General features: G+C 43.5%; 1 protein-coding gene across 1 annotated transcript in view; it reads right to left on the bottom strand.

The window, feature by feature from the left end:
• ADCK1 (aarF domain containing kinase 1) overlaps positions 1-24,963 on the bottom strand; it is a 179,651-nt gene that overhangs the window by 8,866 nt on the left and 145,822 nt on the right. Inside the window, exons 8-9 of the mRNA XM_036735669.1 lie at positions 5,593-5,742; positions 3,302-3,499 (exon numbers count right to left, since the gene is read on the bottom strand). Of these exons, the coding sequence (XP_036591564.1) occupies positions 3,302-3,499; positions 5,593-5,742 (348 nt within the window). The remainder of the gene's footprint in view (positions 1-3,301; positions 3,500-5,592; positions 5,743-24,963) is intronic.

Genomic DNA, 24,963 nt, shown 5'->3' with positions numbered 1-24,963 from the left:
TATCCAGAAGGCTTCTACCCCACCCCCACTCTCCAGCCCAAGCTTCTTAAACTGGGTAACGGTCATTGTCCCTTTAAGAAACGTACGCGTGCTATTAATGCCCAAGGTGCTCCATGATTTGAAATCTCCTCCAGGCAGCTGCTATCAGACTGGAACATCTCTGCACAAAGCCAGACACCCAAAAAGCCAGCTTTCTCACTCTGTCTGTCTGTCTGTCTCTCAAATGCTCTCTCCCCACTCTCTCTCCCCCTCTCTCTTCTCTCTCTCCCCTCCCTCTCTCTTCCTCTCTCTTTCTCTCTCCCTCTCTCTCTCTCTCTCTCTCTCTCTCTCTCTCTCATGCTCTGTCTTATTCTTGTTCTGTGTTTTTTTCTTTCTCTTTGTGTCTCTCTCTGTCTCCCCTCCCCCATGTCCTGCTACTCTCTCATCCCAAACCAGTCACAACGATGCCACTTTTGTGCCAGGATGGGCCAAACATGCCAAATCAGAAACAGATCAGATACCCCCACCTAGATGTCATAGACTTAAAGCTGGAAGAGACATTAAAGGTACACGGGCCTTCTTGCTATTCCTTGAACAGGACCCTCCATCTCTTGCTCCAGAGATCTGCACTGGCTGCCCCCGCTCAGCTCAAATCCTACCTTCTAAAGGAAGTCTTTTCCAGTCCTCAATTCTTATCCCTGTGTTAGTTCCTCCCAACCGTTAGTGCCTTCCCTTTTTTATATAAATCTAGATCTGTCTATAGAGATATAGAGATAGATATCCTGTTTGTACAGTTATTTTGTATGTTTCCTCCATTAAAATGTGAGCTCCTTGAGGTCAGGGACCCTGTTTTTGCCTTTGTTTTTGCATCCCTAGCACTTAGCACAGTGCCTGACACACAGACTGACCAACTGGTCCAGTCTAACATCTTCCCTTGCCAAAATCAGAGATGCCCAGACTAGGCTCTCCTGAGCCCTAGAGAAAATCTACCTGGAATATGGGGGTAGGAAAAGGATATCAGGTTCCATGGGAGGCAGAGCGCAGGATAGGTCCTAGGGAAGCCCTCAGGAACAATACCAAATGGGCACAAGGAAGATATACAAAACTGCCTCTCTATTTGGTAGATTCTAACGACGCACAAGTCCCAGGATGGCAGAGAAGGATACAAATGAAAACAAAGGCCTATTGGCAGAGTTCAAGGCAGGAGAAGATGTATAATAACCCAGTGCTTTCTCCCTGTAATCTTAGTCAGTTGAAATGCAATACATGTACATGTATAACCTATATCAAATTGCTTACTGTCTCGGGTTGGGGGAGGTGAGGGAGGGAGAGAGAAAACTTGGAACTCGGAATTTTAAAAGAATGAATGTTAAAAATTGTCTTAAAATGTAACTGGGGAAAAAATAAAATATTATCTAAAATTCTTTTAAAAGAGACACACAAAAAAGAAACACAATGCAGATATATATATATATACACCTATATATACATACATACATATATATATATATATAAATACACTACAGAATGTCAGCTCATGGAGGAAGCAGCTTTTAGAACAGTCACAGGAGATCTTAAGATTATTGACCCAGAGTTGGAAGGGGCCTCAGAAGCTATCTACTCCAACCTACTTATTTTACAAATGAGGAAACTCGGACCCAGAGAAGCTCTTATAGGATCATAGGTCTAGAGCTCTAATATAATATCAATAATGTTATAACAGTAATTATATCATATCATATTTATTATAATCATTATATTATACAATAGGTAATTATGTAATATATAATACATAATATATGTATGTAATACTGTAATATCATATAATAAATAATGCATAGTTATAATAATTACATAATAATATAAATAGTGACAACAGAAAGATATGATATGATATGATATGATACGATATGATGGATCTCGGGGGTCACCTAGGCCAATCTTCTCAAGCAGCCACATCACTTAGCCACTGTCTCCTCAGTTTCCCCATCTAGGAAGCGGGATAATAGTAGCACCTACCTCTCAATGTGGTCGAGAGGATCAAATCAGATAATATTTGTAAAGCACTTTGCAAAACTTAGAAAGCTACATAAATGCTTTCACAGAAGAGCAAAGTGACTAAATAGAGAAAGGTCCCCCAGGACAGGAACCCAGAGCTCTGTAGTACTCCACCACCTAAGGCCACACAGGACCAGTAAGCTTTGGTTAGGCAGAGTCCTAGGGAGATCTAGACTGCAGAGAGTGTGGGAGTTTTCTCTGGGGTTGGTTGCCTCTCCTATTCCTGAGAGACCTGGCATTCGAACCCATGTCATTTAAGTATAAGCCAACATAGAGGGACAGGAAGAAAAGTCATGGAATCACATTGGAACTCAACACTGGAGAGGATTTTACGTATCGTTAGGTCAGGGTCAGTCCTGTGCTTTAAAAGGAAAGTCACTTTGGTAGATGGACAGGGGATGGATTAGAGAGGGTAGAAATCTGAAGAAGGACCACTTAGGAGTAGATTAGGATCATCCAGGCAAGATGGGATGAGGGACTGAACTAGGGTGGGGATCATGGGAGCAAAGAAAGGATTGGGCGCAAGAGCTATTGTGAAGAAAGAAATGCTAAGACTTGGTAACCAATCAGAATGTGGGGTGAGGGAGAGTAAGGAGTCAGGGATGACTTCTGGGTTACAAATCTGGATGACTGGAAGGACGATGGTGGCCTCAACAGAAACAGGGAAGTTCAGATGAGGAGTGGGTTTTGGGAAAAAGGGAATGAACATGTTTAGTTTGAGATATCCATGGGACATCGAATTCAAAATGTCTGATAGTGGCTGGTGACGGAGGACTGAGAGAGACTAGGTCTGGATATACAGATAATAATAGTAATACCAGCTAACTTTACTCATTGCTTTGAGGTTTGCAAAGAGCTTTACAATGTCTGAGGCAGGATTTAGCGATCTACTTAGATCTGGGAGTCATCTGTGTAGAAATGATACTTGAGTTGAGGAGGTTATAGGGGAGTCTGGAGAGAGAAAAAGGTCCAGGATGGAACATTGGGGTTTGCCCACAATTAAGAGGGGCAGAATATCAATCGTGATCCAGCAAAGGAGCGGGTCCAGCAGGGAGGAGAAGAGCCAAGAGAAATAATGATATATCTAAGCTCAAAGGTTTCCCTTTCCCTTCTTTGCCCCCACAGATCCTTGTCCCTCTTGTAGGAACCACAAAGGAATCACAGAATCCTCCGCCTGACTTCAGGGCCTCCCATCTATTCCACTGAGACCTGGCCATAGGGACAAATGATTCTCCCCACAGCTGGAGGAGGGGCAAGGACCTACCTCATTGGCAGTGACTGGTGCCCGGCCAATGCCTTTGTTGACAGAGTCCCAGGACCGGGCCGTCAGCATACAGGCAAACAGGGGATAGAGATCGCCTGCCCCTAGGCGCTGGCTGTATTTCTTCACACGCTTCATATCTGCCTTGATCAGGGCCTGCCAGAGGTGACAGTAATCCAGGCGAAACTCGTCTGTCAGGATCTGCAGTGAGGGATGGAAGCAACAGGAAGTGAACCTCTCTGTCCCTGATGAACCCCAAAGGAAAACAGCCCCAAATGACCCATCCTTGAGTCACGTCTCTCTGACGATGCGGTTGGGATGATGGCGTCTCTCCATTCTAGACTCAACGTTCTGCAGAAATGATGGTAAGGCAATTAAAGGCAATTTTGCCTGAGTTTTTCAAGGGACCACGAATTTAAGAGTGAGGCTAGGGAACTGGGAAGAAGGGCAAGAGACTCCTGGTAAAATCTCCCAGAACACTTCTCAGGCCACTGGGGATTTATTTGTAGAGATCTTCCTCAAGATGAAAAGCATGCTTTCCCTTAGTGCTTCTGTCGAGATATTAGGAGATACCCAGCAAGCAAGCTATGCCCTGAGCTTGGCATAACAACAATCCTTTGCACTCACCCTCTGGATGATCTCACCCTCTGGCAAAATCACCTAATTATTGTATTGTTTTGATCAGCACCAGGTGTTCTCTGAGCTCAGACAGGTTCTGGTCATGAAGGCCTGCTATGAATCAAACTTGTCTCACCGTTGCTGTTACTCCCCACTGTAGGGGCTACAGCTCCGTGTAGCCATTGGTACTTGTATTGAGATTTGCCCACACTAAAGGGGTCCCCCACTAGGGGCAGGGCCCTGGTACACATGTCCTTGTTTGCAAGCCATTTCTCTCCCTTTGAAATGAAACATCTGTTTGATCCCCGATTCTCCTACCTCTAGCCTGCTCTAGTTTGGCTCTGGCCATCCAAGTGTTAGAGGCCAGTTTGGTCCAGTTGACACTTCCCTCACCTCTACATACACACATAAATGGTCACCCCAACCCCCCAGATAGGAGGTGAAAGAGAGGATGGGATTTCAACCCAAATGATCCTAAATAACCATCTTCCACCTCCTAGAGACAGATCACTTAGGCCAGGGGTGGGGAACCTGCAGTCTCAAGGCCACATGTGGCCCTCTAGGTCCTCCAGTAAGGCCCTCTGACTGATTCCAAACTTCACAGAACAAATCCCCTTAATAAAAGGATTTGTTCTGTAAAACTTGGACTTAGTCAAAGGGCCGCACTGGAGGACCTAGAGGACCACATGTGGCCTTGAGCCTACAGGTCCCTCACCCCTGATCTAGGCCAATCTCCTCATTTTGTAGATAAGGAAACAGGCCCAGAGAGACAAGTGACTTACCCCAGGTCACACATCTACTAAGTAGCAGAATTTGAACCTGAGTCTTATGACTCTAAATCCAATGCATCTCTCACTGTCTCATTTCACTCCCAAATGAATGGTAGAAAATCTCTGGTTTCCCAGCCATTATTCAGACAAGGATGGACTCTCGGGAATTTCACTAAACTTCAGAGTGGGGTTAGAAATTTGGGGTAGGAGTTGTTGACTTGGGGTATTTGCCCTCATGGCATTCAGCACTTAATGGAGCAAGAGTTCTTACCACTGGCTCCTGGAGGCCTCGTGTGCTTCATATTCGCGCAGAACATGCATTATCCTATATCCCTCCTTGCCTCAAAAACCTTCCTTGGCTCCCTACTGTCCACAGGATAAAATAAAAATCCCTGAAACCTGGCATTTAAGACTCATCACAATCTCACTGCAACCTCCCTTTCAAACATTTATTCATACCATTCTTTTTGGTATGTGCGCTCCACAGTCCAGTCAAGCTGAACTCTCATTCATTTGCGGGGGGGGGGCAATCAGGGTTAAGTGATTTGCCCAGGGTCACACAGCTAGTAAGTGTGTGAGGCCACATTTGAACTCAGGTCCTCCTGACTCCAGGACTGGTGCTCTACCCACTGCACCACCTAGCCGCCCCTCTCATCCATTCTTGAAACTCACCTTGTCCACTCTTACCTTTATGCAGGTCATCATCCATGCTGGGAACACATGCTTTTGTCATCTGTACCTGCTGAAACCCCTCAAGGCTCATCTCAGATGCTCCCTTCTCAGTGGAACCTTCCCTCATCCTCCAGCTAAAAATCCATCTCTAGTGGAGTGGTGTTTATAGAATTTAGAAGATGGCAAACAATCCCAGCCCTGGCTCTGAGGGTGGATTGGGGTGTTCTCACTCACCTGGTACAATCCATGATCCAACAAAATAATCTCCACCTTCCCCGTTCCTGGACACTTCCTCACTAGGACATTGCCGGGGTGTGGGTCGCAGTGCACAAAGCCATTGACGAAGATCATCTCACTGTACATCTTTCCCAATTGTCGGGAGATCTGAAAAAGGAAAAAGTAAGGAACGAAGCTCCCATTGGGCTGGGCCTGGAAGACTTCCAAGCTGGGCCTTCCATTTTATTCCATCTAATCCAGTCGGTTAATAAACATTCATGAGGCACCTACTATGTGCGAGGCACTGCCATTATTGGAAGGAGGGGACAAAGGGACTAGAAAAAGTCAAGCAGAAAGAAGCGGGTCTCATAGTGGAGCAGAGGGCTGGTAAGCCTGAAGTTCTTGAGCTGAAGGTGTGTAGATCGGGAGGGGGAAGGAAGCAAAATTCAAATTCTTCCAGTGACAAAAATTGCTTTCTGGAGTAAGCTGTTCAGTTGTGGTTTTTTTTTTCAGTCTTGTCCGACTCTTTGTGACCCCATTTGAGGTTTTCTTGTCAGAAATGTTGGAGTGTTTTACCATTTCCTTCTCCAGCTCATTTTACAGATGAGGAAACTGAGGCAAACAAGGTTAAGCGACTTGCTCAGAGTCCTTAAGTTTCTTTCCCAACCCTCACTTCTCTCTCTTCTTTCCCTTCTCCTTCTTCATTCTCCACCTCTCTACTATTTCTCTCTCCTCCATCCCTTCCCTCCCCCACTTCTCAAGCACATCAGAAGGCATAGAGGGAACTGGGGGTATGGTGGTGTGGGGCAGTCACTCCAGTTCCTTTTCTTCCTCATCTCAAGCCCTATGCTTCTACACTCACATTTCCTCTCCACCTCCTCTTAAACTGGTGACATGGGTATTTAGTCCTAAATCTTTGCATGGAAGAGAAGCCCAGGGCTGCAGAAACATATGGACAGGTGAGGCCTGGGGTTCTCAGGGCCAAAGGAGTGGCAGAAAGATCATTCTCCAAAGAGCCTAGCTGGCAGTGGCAGGGGTGGGGGGTCGGAATTAGAAGGTGAGAGACAAAAGGCAACCCTCCCTCTTAGGCTGCCAGAAAGGTAAAACTCTAGTCCTCAGTCCACCAGGGAATACCTGTCCAGCTGTTCACCAGGCCACGGCTCAATCCCCCAAGGGATTCTCAGCATAGTAGAGTCTGGACCAGATTCTGAGGGGTTAGCAGAGCACAGTGCTTTTCTTTCCCTCCACGCACTTCTCTCCCATGCCCTCCCTTCCTGAGTCCAATGCTAATCTGATTTATGATGTCTGCACAGATGAAATGACACCGGAGAGGCCATTTAAATCATTCTGTCACTGCTGCCTTCCCCACCCCCAGTGGCAGCCTTCTTATCTCTGCTCCCTTTTTATTAAAGCTAAAAGCCTTTCTGGAGCAAGGAAACACTCTCCCAGAATAGAGCCAACTCTGTGCCCAGGGTAGGTCCGTCCATGTGTCTTCCCAGAACAAACATATGCTTCTATAAAGCAGTCTCTATATCATTCACATTACCCCTTTTTCTCCCTCTCGGGTCTCAGGTGGATGCTTTAATGATTTAAACACACACACACATGCAAACACATATACAAACACACAACTCAGGTGGATGCCTTAATGATTTAAACAGACACACACACACACAAGGTGATGCCTTAATGATTTAAACACACACACACACACACACACACACACACACACACACCCCAGGAAGACCAGAGAGCCAGGGAGCAGTTGAAGGAAAGATCAAAACATAAGAGAAAGTAATAGGGGAAACTAGAGAATTGACTTGGGAAAAACCAAATAGACACTATCCCTCAGATCCTACAGCAAGGCCCTAGAGATCCAAGCATTGACCACATCCTGTTGTATCATCACAATAAAATGATCAGGCCTGGCAGTTAGGGTTTCTAGCTACCTTCAAGGCTCAGCTCACCTCCCAAGGGAAATCCTTCCTAATTCCCAGAGGTGAGTGAACTCTCTTTCCTCATGACCTTGTATTTACTTAGCTGTTCACCAGCTGTATCCCTGGTAGAACGGAAGGTCCCTGAGGGCAGACACTACCTTTTATTTCTGTCTTTGGCACCTAGTACACAGTAGGCCTTTGATAAATGCTTGCTGAATCTAACAGAACTTGCTACTCATGCCTGGGTTCTAATAGTGACTTCAGTAACCAAACAGTGTCCAGGTAGAGTCAGAGAAAAAGACCTCCCACTACTGCGGTCAGACCTATGGAAATCTATTATCTCATTGGTTTCGACCAACAGCTCTGGGAAATAGGCAGAGAGCAATCATTACTCTAATACTATAACTTGTCTTACCAGTGCAGTTTAGGCTCTGCCTCAGTTTCCTGATCTGTAAAACTGGAATAATGATAACACCTTCCTCCCAGGATCCAGGGAGATTGTAATCGTAAGCGCTTGGTTCGGTGTCTGGCACACAGTAGCTGCTACATAAACGTCAGTCACCATCATCACCCTCTCATTCAGGCCTCAGAATCCTGTGAGATGGCAGAGACCAGATGAGGAGCCCTAGAGAGGCTCAGAGAGGTTATAGGACTTTCCCAAGGTCACAGAGCTAGGAATAGTGGAAGGAGCAGGAACTGAGGAAGGGAGGAGGGTCTTTTGCTGCCTCTATAAGGGCTGTGAAAAAGCTTCTGAATGTCCTGGGCTGGAGAAGGGTGTTGAGATTCTTGGTCAGGAGAGAGGAAGGCTAATAATGAGGATGATGATGATGATATCCGCAACAGTAATGATAGTTGCCGGCATTTACATAGGGCTTACCACGTGCCAGACACTGTCCCAAGTACTTTACAGTCATCCTTATTAGTTAATCCTCACAACATCCCTGGGAGGTGGGTGCTATCATCACACCTATTTCATAGAAGAGGAAGCTGACGCTATCTGTCTGTATTTATGTGTAAGTGTATATATGCACACATGTATACGTATATACACATGTGTCTACAGGACACTGAGGTCCTTACTCAAACTGGGCTGCCAAGCATTCAGACTCTGCTTCAGAGAGCGCAGCTCCGATGGGCTGGCCACGGTGTTCGAATACAAAACGTACGCTTGCCAAAAACACTATTTTATGGAGAACTCACACAGGGCAAGCATTCACAAGGTGATCAGAAGAAGCGATAAGGGACACTCTCAAGGTCTCTCTTAAGAACTTTGGAATTGATTGTGTGACATGGGAGACACTGGCACAGGACCGTCCAGCATGGCGTGCCCACATCAGAGAAGGTGCTGTGCTCTATGGGCAAAGGAGAATTGGACAGCTTAAAGGAAACAGATGATGCACAAATTTGGAGAATCCCCCGCAAATGTTCACACGGACTATTTGTGCCCGACCTGTGGCAGAGCATTCTGAGCTCATACTGGTCTGAACCGCCATAGTCGGACACACTGAAACCTGACTCTAGCGTAGCGATGTCATTTTGGTCCTCTTCAAGAACAAAGGACACCAACCAACCAATATCCATATATAGTGTTATGCACATACATACACATATATAGCCTCATACAGGATATACATACACACAACCTATACAAACATATCGCCTCCTATATACATGCATGTATGTGTGTGTGTATGTATGTATACACACAAATATACGTTAGCCTTATCTGTGTGTGTGTGTGAATACACTGACATGTTTGTAATTTTGCTGAACATGTGAATCTGAGGCCACCATCGTGAGGGTGTAAAATATTGTCTGTCTCTACCCAACCCTACTCCCCCCGGGGAAAATCTGTGTGAAGCCCCCTGTATTTCTCTGTGTGGTTCTTCCATGCATTTATTGTTGCTTATTAAGCTTTTATTAACTGTGTGGCTTGCTCTTTTTAACTCCAGCTTAATCGCAATTTGTCTGAAAAGTAATAAATAATTGAACTATGTCTTCAGTTTTTTTGTCTTTTGGTTTTTTTAAAGTTTTTCAAATTGCCTCCACTCTATTATCTCATTCACTCCTCATAACACAATAGGTAGGGCAGGTGCTCTTATACCCTTCTGACAAATGAGGGAACTGAGGCCCAGAGAAGTTAGCGATTTATCCAAAGTCGCTGGTCTCATTCCTGTGCCACGCTGCCCCCTGCTGCCACAGTGGTCCCCACAGACCTCTAGCTTATAGCAAATTTCATTAGATGAAATACTGATTAAATATGCTTTTCTTCTTATGACTGGAAACCTGACCCCTGACCCATAGCTTCAATTAAGAATATAGCAAACAGCCTCTGGCCCAACAATTCCATATGCTTACCTATGCCTCTCTAGTCTTTACCTGTTTACCAGGTGCCTTCCACCTTGGGGAAATTTCCAGGCCTGTTCTCTGGATTAGCGACTTCCTAGCTCTGTTTCCTGAAGGCCTCTAGCCATGCTCGCTTCACGCCCTGCTGGGGCCATCTCCAGTCATGCTGATCCGTATCTGGCCACTGGACCCAGATGGCCCCGGAGGAGGAAGTGAGGATGGTGACTTCGCACAGCACTCCCTCACTGTAATCCAATTCACTTGCAAGTTATGGCATCACCTCCCTGATGTCATAGTCCCCTTCAGAACAACGACTTCACTCCTTACTCAACTCACTCTTTGGCCTTCTCTCCTCCTCCCCTTGCCCTTCCCCTTGCTTTCTAGATCCCCTTTATGTGTTTGTCATCTCTCATCTGGACATAAGCTCCTTGAGGCAAGGACTGTTTTATTTATTTGTATTAGTGTTTCCGGTTGCTAGCACAAAGCCTGGCAAACATTAAATGCTCCAGCAAGCTACGGATCTATTTAGTTATAAATAAAATAGGGACCATAATAGTTACACAATCGAATTCACAAAACTGTTTAAAAAAGTTTTTGTGAAAAAAAAATGCATTGTAAACCTCAAAGTATTTAAAGTATGAGAGACACAGGTGCCATTGTGCCCTACCTGCTAGGTTTCCATAGAGAGGGTAACTAAACAGAGCTCATTTTGTGTTACGGGAAAAAAAAAAAAAAAAAAGAGGTGATTGGAGTGATTTGGAATCACCTCCATCTGCTGTACTGGGCTCTGTGCTTTGGGGGCATCCTCAGGGCTGAAAGAATTAACCTGAAATTGTGCATTCAGAAGCAAACCGTGGAGAGTGGAAGGTCCAGCAACTACTGCTGAAAACAGAACGAGATTTGTTGACGTACGATCAAGGTTAACAATAGGTCTAGCAGCCAGGCAACAACCCACATACCACACACACTCTCCGTACCCCACAAAGTCTAACAGGCCTCTGACCACTCCTCGCCCCCCCTTCCTGATTTCTCTTTCCATTCAAGGCTATCCTTGGTAGAACCATAATATTATAGATTTAGAGCTGGAAGGGAGTGGAGAGGTCACCATAACCCAATACCCTTTATTTTATAGATAATTTTGAGATAGTTGCCACTACCCACATGCCCCAGAACATTACAGGGCTTCCTAAATTAGATCCATAATCACTCAAAAGAATTCAAAAGAGTCCAATCTAGCTATCTCCACAGGAAAAACCAAGTATATAAAGAATGCCTTTTGTCCAGATGATGATACGCAGCTAGAAAGACAAGCTATATGGCTTGTCTATCAGTACGTATCTCCTGAGCAGCCGCTGCAAAGGGATAATGTACTAAACAAAAAGAGAGAGGGCCAGACTGCCTTTGGGAAATTACAAAGTTCTTTGGATGACCCTAAGCTTCTTCTTAAAATAAAGGCCTGTCTTTTTTTTTTAAATTAATTTCTTAAATGAACAGAAGTCCCCTCTCTCTCTCTCTCTCTCTCTCTCTCTCTCTCTCTCGCCTCTCCCTAAATGAGAAAGCAAGAAAAACAAAACCTCTATTCCCCCATCAGTCATGTCCAAATAATACAGATGTTTCAATCTGTACTGAGTCTATAACCCTTCAGGAGGTGGGTAGCATGTTTCATCTTGAGACCTTTGGAATTGTGGTTGGTCACTGCGTTAATCAAAGTTCCTAAGTCTTTCAAAGTTGTTTGTCTTTACAACATCGAAAAAGTCTCTTAACCTCTCTGGCTTCAATTTCTTAATCTGTAAAATGGCTATATGCACCAACTTTTTTTTTTAAAGGAAAGATTCAAATTATAGAAAAGGAAAGATTAAAAAGGAAAGATTTTTAAAAGAAAGATTCAAACTATAGGCCCATGGCCTTGATTTTGATTCCTGAACAAAATTCTGGAGATTTTTAAAGAGATTAAAGAGAAGATCTGTAAGTATTTAGAAAGGGAAGCATTGATTATTAAGATGGCTTCATCAAGAATAGGTTATGGCATACTACCTCAATTCCTTTTTTTTTTTTTTGACAGAGTTACTGCAGTGGCTGGCAAAGGAAACACTAAAGCTAGAGCTTACCTACATTTAAGTGAAGCATTTGGCAAATCCTTTCACGATCTCCTTGTGGTAAAAGTTGACAGATATGGGCAGGAGGACAGTAAAGATATGTGGATTCAAAACCAGATGAATGAGCAAACCCAAAGAATAGTCATTAATAGATTGACCTCACTCTGAAGGGAGGTCTCTAATAAAGCGCCTCCAATGGATCTTCCCTTGGTCTTTTACTGTCCAATATTTTCATCAATGTCTTAGATGGAGGTATAGATGGTATCAAACAATCAATAAATATTAAGCACCTACTATGTGCCAGGCCTCATGCTAAGTGCTAGGAATACAAGGAGACACAAAAGACAATCCCTGCCCTTACAAAGCTTACAAGCTAATGTGGGAGACAACATATCACATTTGCAAATGACACAATGCTAGAAACAGGAGTTGGTTGAGTGCCCAAGTCAAGATCCAAAAACATTCAGATAAAAGGATGGGACAAACTTAATAAAATGAAATTTAATGTGAATAAATGCAAAGTCTTACAGTTAGGTTAAGAAAATCAGCTGCATGACTGTGTACAAGATATAGGCATCACTAGAAAATAATTCATGAGAAAAAGATCTGGGGGTTTTAGTGGGCTGAAAGTTCAGTAGGAGTCAGTAGGGTAACACAATATTCAAAAAGGAAAATGCTTCATGAAGAAAGCCACAACATCTAGAAAAGGGAGGTGAGTGTCCTGCTCTCTTCTGCCCTGGTCAGACCACATCTGAAGTATTATGGCTCAGTTCTAGCTACCCCATTTTGGGAAGGATGCTGATAAGCATGTCTACTGTGGACAGCCAGGATCATGGAAGGAGCTACAAATGAATGTGCATTTATTAAGCACTTACTGTTTGCAAAACACTGTGCTAATCACTGGGGATATGTATAGAAAAGCAAACAGTCCTTGCTTTTAAGAAGCTCTGATTCTAATGGGAAGACAACATACATAGGAGATTTCAGCTATAAGTCAGATGGAAAGATGCCATCATCTTTAGGGTGCATCAGCATAGCACATGATAATAATAGATGTGTTATCGGCATGCACAGGGCATGTAATAAGCACTTAGGATATGCCAGGAATAGTGCTAAGGACTGAGAATATACATACAAGCAAAAAGAAAGATAGCCCCTACCCTCAAGGAGCTTACATTCTAATGGAGGAAGACAACAATAAAAGGGAGCTGAAAAAAAGAGGAGCAAAATGGGAAGAAGGTGGAAAAGTCCAGAGGGTCAGGAACAGAGCCAGGAGAGGTCATGGATGGCTTGGGCACGTCCTCAGACGGCGGTTCTGGGAAATAACTCACCAACTGGGGTAGGGGGCCACAGAGGGGAAGGCATCTATCTCTATGGTGGGGACACCTGCTAGAACAGAGATGGTAGAAAAGTCCAGAGAGTGAAGGGTCAAGCTGGGAGAGAAGATTTAGTCACTTCCACTGATAAAACCATATCCATCTGTGATGTGGAGCCAGGGACTTTGGTAGAAAGAACTTTCTTCTGAGTCTTCAGGGGCTACGGTGGCTGAAGAAGCAGGGGCTGCAGCACAGGTAGACACAGTTACCAAACCCTTTTTGCCGCAGTTTCCTCATCTGTAAAATGAGCTGGAGAAGGAAACGGCAAACCACTCCAGTATCTTTGCCAAGAAAACCCCAAATAGGGTCACGAAGAGTAAAACATGACTGGAAAAATGGCAACAACACAAGTCATCATCTATGGGCAGTCAGGTAGCAAAGCAGATAAAGTACCATGCCTAGAGTCAAGAAGACTGATCTTCATGAGTTCAAATCTGGTGTCAGACACTTACTAGCTGCGCGACCCTGGGCAAGTCGTTTAACCCTGTTTGCCTCAGTTTCTCATTGGTAAAATGAGCTGGAGAAGGAAATGGCAAACCACTCTAGTATCTTTGCCAAGAAAACTCTCAAAAGGGGTCACAAAGAGTTAGACACAAATGAAAACCAAACAACAATAAAAGCAAAAAGTTATTCTCAGGGCTCTTGGGCTCGGTTTTCCCCTTGGAGTTTTTTGGTCCAGGTGGTAGCAGTGGTTTGACTCACCCACCGGGTACGTGTGGCTTCCTGTCTCTCCCTCGGGATGCCTTGCTGCTTCATATAGATGACTGCCACGAAAACTGTTTGAAAAACATTGGGGCCGTTTAGCCTGGAGAAGAGAAGACTCAGAGGATATATTCTAGCCATCTTCCAGATGTCTGAGAGGCTTTTAAGTGAAAGGGGGATTAGATTTGTTCTGTGTGACTTCAAAGGGCAGAATTAGGGGTAGTACGTGGAAGCTGGGGGAGCTGATATAAGGAAAACTTTTCCGGTGATTTGAACTGTCCCAAAATAAAAGGGGCTGCTTTGGGAAACAGGAGGCCCCTTTTGATTGCAGGTCTTCACGAAGAGGCTGGATAATCATTTTCAGTAAGGTCATTACAGGGAATCTTGATCAAGAACAGGCTGGACTAATTGATCTCCGAAGGATCTCTTCTAACTGAGATCCTGTGATTCTATGATTAGATTTTCTCTGAGGGCTCCTCCAGCTCTAAATTCAATAATTATTTGAAATGACTTGTCCAAGGTCACATAGCCGGGAGAATCTGGATCAGAACTCAGGATTCCTTATGGCTTGCCTAGGGCTTTCTCTACTGTGCCACTGATGGTCACTTGAACTGAATTTTACCCGCATAGTAATACTTGGGGAAGCAAAATCACATCGAGAGTCATTTATATCACCTCATGCCTCCCTAGAAGTAGACTTTTATCTACTGGATTTTATACTATTACCTGCTACTTATCACCATGAAATGCCTTTCCTGATGCTCTAGATGAGAAACTCATGAGGTCCACCAAGAAGGTACTTGACTCACTAAGACAGAGGCACGCTGCCAAGACAGAAGAGGGTTCTTCACAGTAATCTGAAAATCCTCCTGACTCTTCAAAGATCAGCTCTTGATGCGTCAAGGATTCAAACATTAGGTGATACGAGACTTCTGTCCTGTTTCAATAGCCCCGATTCATGCTTCAGAACACAGCTGAACTAAAAACCATCAGCATGCTGAGAGGCCTCTTTCTGTCCAGTGAATGTATCAGGAAAAGAACTAGGTGTTGCACCTCTCTGATGGCAGGGGAAGGGAAGAGATGAGTTCTCAAGGTCCTACCGCCTCACGATTCTACAAGGAATCCACAGGCCAAGGTAATAGTCATTCCAAGAAGATACCTTGTCTGAGTTCTGTTGGAAGACCAATGAGTATTAGGCTAACCAACAGCATTAACCTAGCACAGCAGTACAGGCTTCACGAAGGTGACAATTCTCTTAATTTTTTCTTAGTAAAAAGAATGTGCCACTCACTTAAGTAATTTCTAAGTAACTACACAATAGCGTTATTCTGTAGCAGTAGGAGGAAAAACAGGAGTCTATAAAAAGGCTGAGTAAAGAATTAATTTAGTAAATAATATTTAAATCAAGGAGTTATTTTTAGATTTTTCTCAAAACTAGAACTGACTGAAAGTCTTTAATTATTCCATAACCACTTGGATTAATTTGTAACCACCCCCAAAAGGATAGTCTATTTTTGTTCTCGGGAGTGTCTTAGAAGCAAGACCAAGACCACCGAGGGAAGCAGTGAGCTAGGAAACAGAACACAAAGTAAAAGAGAGCCAGGAGCTCCTAATACCAGTCCTACACCAGGCACTAGCTCCTCTTGGGTAAGTCCCTCTAATCCTTTCCACCTCGGTTTTCCTCATCTACAGAGTGGGTGCCAGGACTCCTCCCTATGTATCTTCCAATAATCCCCCACACCTTTTTCTACAGACATTTAACTGCTCTCAGCTGCTGCTATGGCAGGGAACCCCCAGAAATCTATCTGCTGAGCTGTTTCCCCATAAAAATCGCCAGGCTTTTAAAGAGCGGTTGGAAAGAGATGAACAGTATCGCTGTAGCACCTTTGGTGGACAGAGCCTTTACATCTGTTCGGCTGCTCTGATCCAACCTCCAGAGCGCCTCCCAATGCTAATCACTGCAGCCTCCTAGAACGGAACACGCAATTTCCCCGCATTGGGGGAGAGGCAAGGGAAGATAAGAGAATCAACATGGCCTGGGTTGTTGCTCAGGTTTTTGGGGGTTTTTTTTTGGAATGAGAGGCTTCCCAGATTCCCTGGAGCTTAGGGGTCCTCAAACTCTGCACTTTGTAGCCCAATCAATCTCAATGAAGAATGAGAGTTTGAGGTCCCTGTGCTCAAGGGAGAAGGGAAGTGGGCAGCGAGGAGGAGAAGGACACTCCAAGACTTCTGAGGGAATAGTAACGGTAGCTTCTGTTTATATAGTAACTCACTCACATCACTGCGCCTGATTTGTATGGTAATCCTAAGCGGTAAGTAATGTAATGTTATTATCCTTATTTTATACACGGCGAGCTTGTGGCAGTGTCTGCATCTGATACCAAGCCTCCTCAATCCTGCTTCAGGACCTTCCACTATGCTACTACAACGCGTGGACATATCCCTGGTGGAGTCCTTCAAGGGTTCTCCCTCTACCGTGCATAAGCTGGGCATCTCCTCAAAAGAAATACAGGAACTTACGACATGCTGTATGTACCGTAGACCCTCATGCATGTCATGTATGCATGTAGACCCTCATCGCCTCTCAGTCTAGATCCTCATCCTTTTACCCAAAGGTTATTGGTTAGTCAGTCAATAAACATTTATTAAGCACCTACTATGTGCCAGGCAAAAAGAGTCAAAAGACAGTCCCTGCTCTCAAGGAGCTCATAATCTAATGGAGGAGATACCACGCAAACAATAATGTACAAACAAGCTATATACAGGATAAAAAGGAAATAATCAAGAGAGGGGAAAGATACCAGAATGAAGAGGGATGGAGGAAGGCTTCCTGCAACAGGTGAGATTTTAGCTGGGAGTTGAAGGAAGCCAAGGAAGCCAGGAGGCAGAGTGAGGAGGGAGAGCATTCCGGGAATGGGGGACAGCCAGAGAAAATGGCCAGAGTGGGGAGATGGAGTGTCTTTGTCTTAGAAAGGACACGTATGTAGCAGAAATGTAACCCACCTTGTCAATGGTTCGGCTATTAAATGTATGGTTTATATCTCTTAATTTCATCCCTATTAAATCTGTGTGTGGTAATGAGAAGAGTCTCAGCACACTCAGCCTCAGTTTACTCATCTGTAATATGAGGGGACTGGACTAGGTAACCTCTAAGGTCCGTTCTAGCTTGAAATCAATGATCCTCAGATAAGCATTTTAATACATGGAAGACGTAGGAGTTCAGAAGGGGTTAAGCATCTGAGAGAGGTCAGAGAAGTAGCATAGTATGCAGGGGTGGGGAACCTGCAGCCTTGAGGCCACATGTGGCCTTCTAGGTCCTCAAGTGTGGCCTTTTGAATGACTCCAAGTTTTATAGAACAAATCCTTTTATTAATTATTAAATTAAGTTAATTATTATTAACTTCACAGAACAAATCCCCTTAATAAAAGGATTTGTTCTGTAAAACTTGGATTCAGTCAAAGGACCGCACTTGAGGACCTAGAGGGCCACATGTAGCCTTGAGGCCACAGGTTCCCCACCCCAATAGGGTAAAGAGTGACTGATTTGGAATCAGAAGACCTGGGTTTGAATCTCAACCTTGTCCACTTACTACCTACCTGATCTTGGAAAAAAAATCACTTAACCTACCTGGCTTCAGTTACTTTATCTATAAAATGAGTGCACAACACCAGATGACCCATGATCCTGGGAAGAGTCAGGTTCAGAAAAACAAAGCTTTCTCTTGGAATGTTGTCGTTTATTTGGGAGTACTGTGCTGAGAGACAAATTTTTTTTTTAAAATTATTTTCAACTTTAACACCAACTAAGAGGAGCCTTTTACAAAGCAGAATAGAAAAAGAGGATCATTCATACAGCTGTAAATCCGTACCACATACAGCTTGGTTCTGCCTACAAGTATGTAACAAATTCAATCTGTTATTTTCAAAGCTGTTCAGTTTTAGCTGGATTTCCTACTGACCTTCCTTCTGTTCTCTTCTATGCATTTTAAAAAATGCTTCCATAACCTGCTTTTCTTAATTTTCTTTTTTTCATCTTTATAACCCTATTGCTAGCCTTTATCTCCATCCCCCAACTTAATATCCCAACTTCTTCCAAAAAATTTTTTTGAGAGAGAAAAAAAAATCTTCATACTAACAAGCATACTCAAGGAAAACAAATTTCCACGTTGGCCATGTCCAGAAATATACGTGTCTGAGGGACAGAAGTGGACCATCTCTTCCTGCTTCAGGGTGGCTTTGCCTTGTGAGCAGCAGTTATCATCCTTTTCCTAGTCTCCTTACCAGACTACTTTCTTCCAAAGAGACCCAGTGTTACAACTGAATTGTCCCTTGGTATGGCCTCCAGTCAGAACACTCCCCCAACCCACCACCCCCAACCCTCTCCTTTTCCTCTTTGCTAATTTCACGCAAATTAGATTGTTCCCCAGTACCAGCAGGATCCTAAACACACTCGCGGAAATCCAATTAACCTTCGATAAAGGTCCGCCAATCAATAGTAGTTCTTTGGCTCAAGCAGGCGATATTGAGCCCAGAGAAACAAGCTGCAATCCGACCTTTACTCTTAACAAGATCAATGAGAATCACTGTCGCCAGCTCTTAAAGTAATTGGCAAATATGATCCCTGGATTAGGCCCCGAAGCGATACCCGCTCTTGATCTAAAAAGACGGAAACAGATGGGGGCCAGAATGGGCAGCCAGCTTCCCAGACGGTCTGTGACAGGCAGGTGATGGGGCTCCAGGATGAGTCTGCCATATCCCCCAGAATGCTTGCATTCCGGTGGATTCTGGGACTTTAAAGTCAGACCGAGGAGAGAAAGAGCAGGGCGATGCTTTTACCCAGTCTTCTCTCATGATGATGGTGATAGTAAAAATAGGTGATAATAAAAATAAAAATACGTGATAATAAAATGATAGGTCCTGGACTTATGATTTTATGGGTATAGGGAGCCCCCAGGTGAGTAAACTCCCTACAACAAGGTACCTTCTCAGCAGCTAATAGTTATACAGAATTGCCTAGAGCAGAGGTATCAGATATACTGGCTGAATGCTGCCCTAAACACTCCCTAGTGAGGCCTGAACCAGATTAAAATGTAATTGGGAAATATTTAACAAAGTAAATAAAAATACAATAAAACATAGATAACATTACGTTTTAAAACCCAGTCAATATGTAGCCCACAAGGATCCTTCTGTACAGATTAGTGACCCTTGTTTCTATTTGAATTTGACACCACTGGCCTAAGGCACCGAGAGGTTAAGTAATAGCAGTAATAGCTAACATTTCTGTAGTACTTACTATGTGCCAGACACCGTGCTAAGCACTTTACAATCATTATTTCTTTTGATCCTCACTGGGAGGGAGGTGTTATTACCAAACCCACTTTATAGATAAGGAAACTGAGGCAAACAGGAATCAGGTGTCTTGCCCAGGGTCCCACAGCCAGAGGTGTGACTTAAATCAAGGTCTTCCCAGCTTTGAGGGCAGATCTCTATTCACCAGCTAGGCTGTCTCTCTGATAATAATAAATAACTCACATTTATATAGTGCTTTGCACAGTGGATTTGGAATCAGGACTTGGGTTTGAATCTCAATTCTGCCCTTTACTACGCTGTGTGACTTTGGGTAAGCCACTCCCCTCTTCTGGGGTTCACCTTCTTCCTTTGTAAAATAAAGGAACCGGATGATATGACTTTTAAGGTCTTTTCCAGCTTGAAGTCTATGAGACCATGAGAAAGGTAGCAATCAGTCGGCAGAGCCCCGCAAGAGTGGGACAGCCACCTCAGGCTGGCCTTGTTTCATCTGAGCCCCTTAAGAGCTAAGAAGGATGAGGCTAGGCAAGGTCACTCGTGGAGTGGGAGAACTCACATGAAATGGGGTGGGAATGATGTGACAACTGACTTAGGGGAGCCCAGGGCCAGCCCCTTAGTCAGTCAACAAACCTTTGTTAAAGTGCCTACTATGTGTCAGGCCCTGTGCTAAGGGCTGCATACATAAAGGCAAAAAGCTGTCCTGTCCCTCCAGGGGCTTACTGCTGATTGTGTGAAGGCATAAAAACAAGCTAAATACAGGATAAAATGGAAATAATCACAGAGGGAATGCACTAGCATTAAGGGGGATTTGGAAACGCTTGTTATAGAAGATGAAATTCTAGCCAGCACTGGAAGGAGGCCCGGGGAAGCCAGAGGTGGAGATGAGGAGGGAGGGCATTCCAAGCATGGAAGACGGATGATGCAAATGCCTGGAGTTAGGAGATGGAGTGTCTTGTGTAAGGAACAGCCAGGAAACCGGTGTCATTAGACCACAGAGTATGTTGTGGGGTGAGAGAGAGAAAGGGAGGAGAGGAATAAAGTATAAAAAGACTGAAAAGTTAGGAACAGGACCAGTTATAAAAGGCTTTGAATGGAAGAAGAGCTATCTTTTTTGTTTGTTTTTGTGAGGCAATTGGGTTAAGTGACTTGCCCAGGGTCACATAGCTACTAAGTGTCAAGTGTCTGAGGCTGGATTTGAACTCAGGTCCTCCTGACTCCAGGGCCAGTGCTCCATCCACTGTACCATCTAGCAGGCCCCTACTTGGCTTTTTTTTTTTTAAAGAGAACCTTCCCATTGTGATATCAGGTGCTGCTGCCTCTTTGGTCCCATCCTAGGATCTTTTTTTTTTGGAGGCAATCAGGGTTAAGTGATTTGTGCAGGGTTAGGGTTAGCTACTCTGGTATTAAGAAACTCCCATTTGAAAGCCTCATCAGTAACCCTTGGCTAGAATGAAGTAGACACCATTTAAGCATCTTTATACCATTGTATGATGCTATGTAATAATAATAATTAGCATTTATAAAGTGCTTTTAAGGTTTCCAAAGCACTATGTGTTTCTGTGAGAGATAGGTGCTATTATTAACCTCATTTTACATCTAGGGAAATTGAGGCAAAGAGCCGTTAAATGACTTGCCTCAGCTAGTTAAGTGTCTAAGGAAAGATTTGAATTAAAGTCTTCCAGACTCCGAGACTGCTTAACCTGGCTGCCTACGTGAGAATCTTAACTTACTTGATTACATCTGGTAGGTTCGTTCATCCCTAAAATCCCTCACACCCCCTCAGGGTTTACACGATTGTCTTCTCTAGAAACTTCAGGGTGCCAAGATGATGTATTCTATGACTGACTCTGGTGAATGTAAGTAGGCTAAGGATAAACCGTGTTTAAAAGAATCGAACTTTTATGTTTCCTCCCAATCAAGCAAAATACCATGCCTCAGTAATGACTGGCGGTATGGGAGTCAGTGAACACTCACTGCCTTGGATGGGTCTAATCACCTTTCCAAGGTAACTGAACTGAGGATTGCCTTACAAACAGGATCTCATAGTCGGAGTTTTGCATCTTAAGGATCACAGGACTGTGGGATAGGATGGATTGCCTTACAAACAGGATCTCATAGTCGGAGTTTTGCATCTTAAGGATCACAGGACTGTGGGATAGGATGGACTTTACAGACTATCAAATCAGATTCCCTCATTCTACGAAATTTCAAGAATTTCATAGGGAATTTACTCACCTAGGGAAATCACAGGTCCAGGATCTGTCTCCCATTTCTATTATCACTATCATCATGAGAGACGACTGGATAAAAGCACTGCCCTGTTCTATCTCTCTTTGGTGACTTTAGGGTCCCAGAATCCACTCAAATACCCAAATTTTAGGGGAAATGGCAAGTTGACATGAGCCACCAAGAGGCCAAGTGAGAATCTGTCTAGGAGCCTTCCTGGGAACACAAATGGCTTTTTTGAGCTAGTAAAAATCTTGAGTCAAGATCTTAGGACGGGGAGGTTTCTAGGTGGCACAGTGGAGTCAGGAAAACCTGAGTTCAAATCCAGCTTCAGATACTTAACTAGTTGTGTGACCCTGGGCAAGTCACTTAACCCTGATTGCCTCAGTTTCCTCATCTGTAAAATGAGCTGGAGAAGGAAATGGCAAACCAATCCATTGTCTTTGCCATGAAAATCCCAAAAGGGGTCACAACAATCAGATATGTCTGAAAAACAACTAAGCAATATTTATGTGTTCACTTTCCCTGTAAAAGAATGTAAATTTTTTTGAGGTCAGGGCTGTCATTTTTGTCTTTTTATTTCTACCATCTAGTAAGAATGCCTTACATACAGTTGGTATTTTTAAAAATATGTAATTAATTAATTTTTAGTTTTCAACATTCACTTCCATAAGATTTTGAGTTTTAAATTTTCTCCCTTTCTCTCTCCTCCCCCTCCCCAAGACAGCGTGCAATCTGATACAGGTTCTACTTATACATTCATATTAAACATATTTTCACATTAGTCATGATGGAAAGAAGAATTGGACCTAATAGGAGGAACCACAAGACAAAAGAAACAAAAGAAAACAACAAAAGAAAAGGACAGCAAATAGTACGCTTCTGTCCGTGTTCTGACTCCATAGTTCTTTCTCTGGATGTGGAAGGCATTTTCTATCATGACTCTTCTGGAGTTGTTTTAGATCCTTGCATTGCTAAGAAGAGCTAAGTCTATCAAAGTCAGTCATCATACAATGTGGCTGTTACTGTATACAATGTTCTCCTGGTTCTGCTCACTTCACTCAGCATCAGTTCATATAAGTCTTTCCAGGTTTTCCTGATGTCTGCCTGCTCATCATTTCTTATAGCACAACAGTATTCCATTACATTCACATACCATAAATTGTTCAGCCATTCCCCAGTTGATGGGCATCCCCTCAATTTCCAATTCTTTGCTACCACAAAAAGAGCTGCTATAAATATTTTTGTACATGTGGGTCCTTTTCCTGTTTGTATGCTCTCTTTGAGATACAGACCTAAGAGTGTTATTGCTGTGTCAAAGGGTATGCACAATTTTATAGCCCTTTGGGCACAGTTCCAAATTGGTCTCTAGAATGGTTGGATGAGTTCACAACTCCACCAAAAATGCAATAGTGTTCCAATTTTCCCACATATTCTCCAACACTTACCATTTTCCTGTTTTTGTCATGTTAGCCAATCTGACTGGTGTGATGTGGTACCTCAAAATTGCTTTGATTTGCATTTCTCTAATCAATAGTGATTTGAAGCATTTTTTCACATGGCTATAGATAGCTTTAATTTCTTCCTCTGAGAACTGCCTGTTCATATCCTTTGACCAGTTATCAATTGAGGAATGACTTGTATTCTTATAAATTTGACTCAGTTCTTTATATATTTTAGAAATGAGGCCTTTATCAGAGACACTGGCTGTAAAGATTGTTTCTCAGCTTTCTGCTTTCCTTCCAATTTTGGTTGCATTGACTTTGTGCAAAAACTTTTCAATTTAATGTAATCAGACTCATCCATTTTGCATTTCATAATGTTCTCTGTCTGTTGTTTGGTCATAAATTCTTCCCTTCTCCATAGATCTGACAGATAAACTATTCCTTGCTCTCCTAGTTTGCTGGTAGTATCAGTCTTTTATATCTAAATCATGTACCCATTTTGACTTTATCTTAGTATAGGGTGTGAGATGTTGGTCTCTGCCTAGTTTCTGCCATACCATTTTGCAGTTTTCTCAGCAGTTTTTGTTAAACAGTGAGTTCTTATTCCAGAAGCTGGAGTTTTGGGGTTTATCAAACAGCAGATCATTACAGTCATTGACTGTAGTGTCTTGTGTACCTAACCTATTCCACTGATCCACCACTCTACTTCTCAGCCAGTATCACATAGTTTTGAATACGATAGGTATTTAATAAGTGTTTGTTGTTGCTGTTGCCAGGTCACATGGTTCATTCTCACAGCACGTAAGCTTCTCAAAGGCCGGGATTGTTTCATTTTTTTGTGTGTGTGTTTGTAGCACCTAGGACATGGCCTGGCACATAGCAAGCACTGAATAAATGTTTGCTGATGGGCTCATTCATTCATTCATAACATAAGACAGAACTTTCATCATAGCAAGGCTTCTTTTGTAAATCAGGATAGAACTAGGAAAGGCTTTTCTACCTCGAGGAGGTTAGGTGGCTTGGATGGAGTGGATAGTGTGTTGGACCTGGGTACAAGAAGAGCTGAGTTTGAATCCAGCCTCAGACTCTTACTAGCTGTATGACCCTGGGTAAGCCATTTAACCTCTCTCAGGCCCCAATTTCCTCATCTGTCAGATGGGGATATAACAGCACCCTCCTCGCAAGGTTGCTGTGAAAATCAAAGGGGAGAACATCTTGTGAACCCTAAAGCACTTCGTAAATGCTAGCTGTTATGATGATGCAGGGCAGCTAGGTGGCAGAGTAGATAAAGCCTCGGACTTGGAATCTTCCTGAGTTCAAATCCAGCCTCAGACACTTACTAGATTGTGACCCTGGGCAAGTCACTGAACCATTTTGCCTCAGTTTCCTCATCTGTAAAATGAACTAGAGAAATAAATGGCGAACCACTCCAGTATCTTTGCCAAGAAAACCCCAAATGGGGTCACAGAGAGTCAGATGCGTCTGATTAACAACAACAAGAAATTATTATGATTATCTATCTCGGCTTACTCTGTCTCCAAAACCCACTTCCCCACGTGTCTGAACCATAATCAGCACGATCACAGATTTAGATCTAGGAGGGGCCTCAGAAACCATCCAGTCTAACCGTTTAGTTTACAGATGAGGGACCAAGACTCAGAGAGGTTAGGTGAAATACGATTACACAAGGTCATGGAGGTAATAAGGGGTAGGGTCAGGATTTGAACTCATGTCTTTTGACTACTAATCGATCCAGATGTGTAAAGAGCAAACCGTACTCTCTACACTATACTTATATATCCCAGTATCAGCTTTATAGCCAGCAGCAAACACTCTTGGTCATGGACAAGCAACAGTACCACTAACAGATCATGTTGTGTTTGCATTTGTCTTTAAAAATCAAAGCCTGCTCCGATTAAATGCCATTATAGCCCAGCACCAGCGAGGATCC

The sequence above is a fragment of the Trichosurus vulpecula genome, chromosome 8, assembly GCF_011100635.1.
Source record: "Trichosurus vulpecula isolate mTriVul1 chromosome 8, mTriVul1.pri, whole genome shotgun sequence".
In the NCBI taxonomy this organism is placed as follows: domain Eukaryota; kingdom Metazoa; phylum Chordata; class Mammalia; order Diprotodontia; family Phalangeridae; genus Trichosurus; species Trichosurus vulpecula.
Note: the sequence above shows the minus strand (reverse complement) of the source record. Positions and strands in the feature narration are given on the sequence as shown.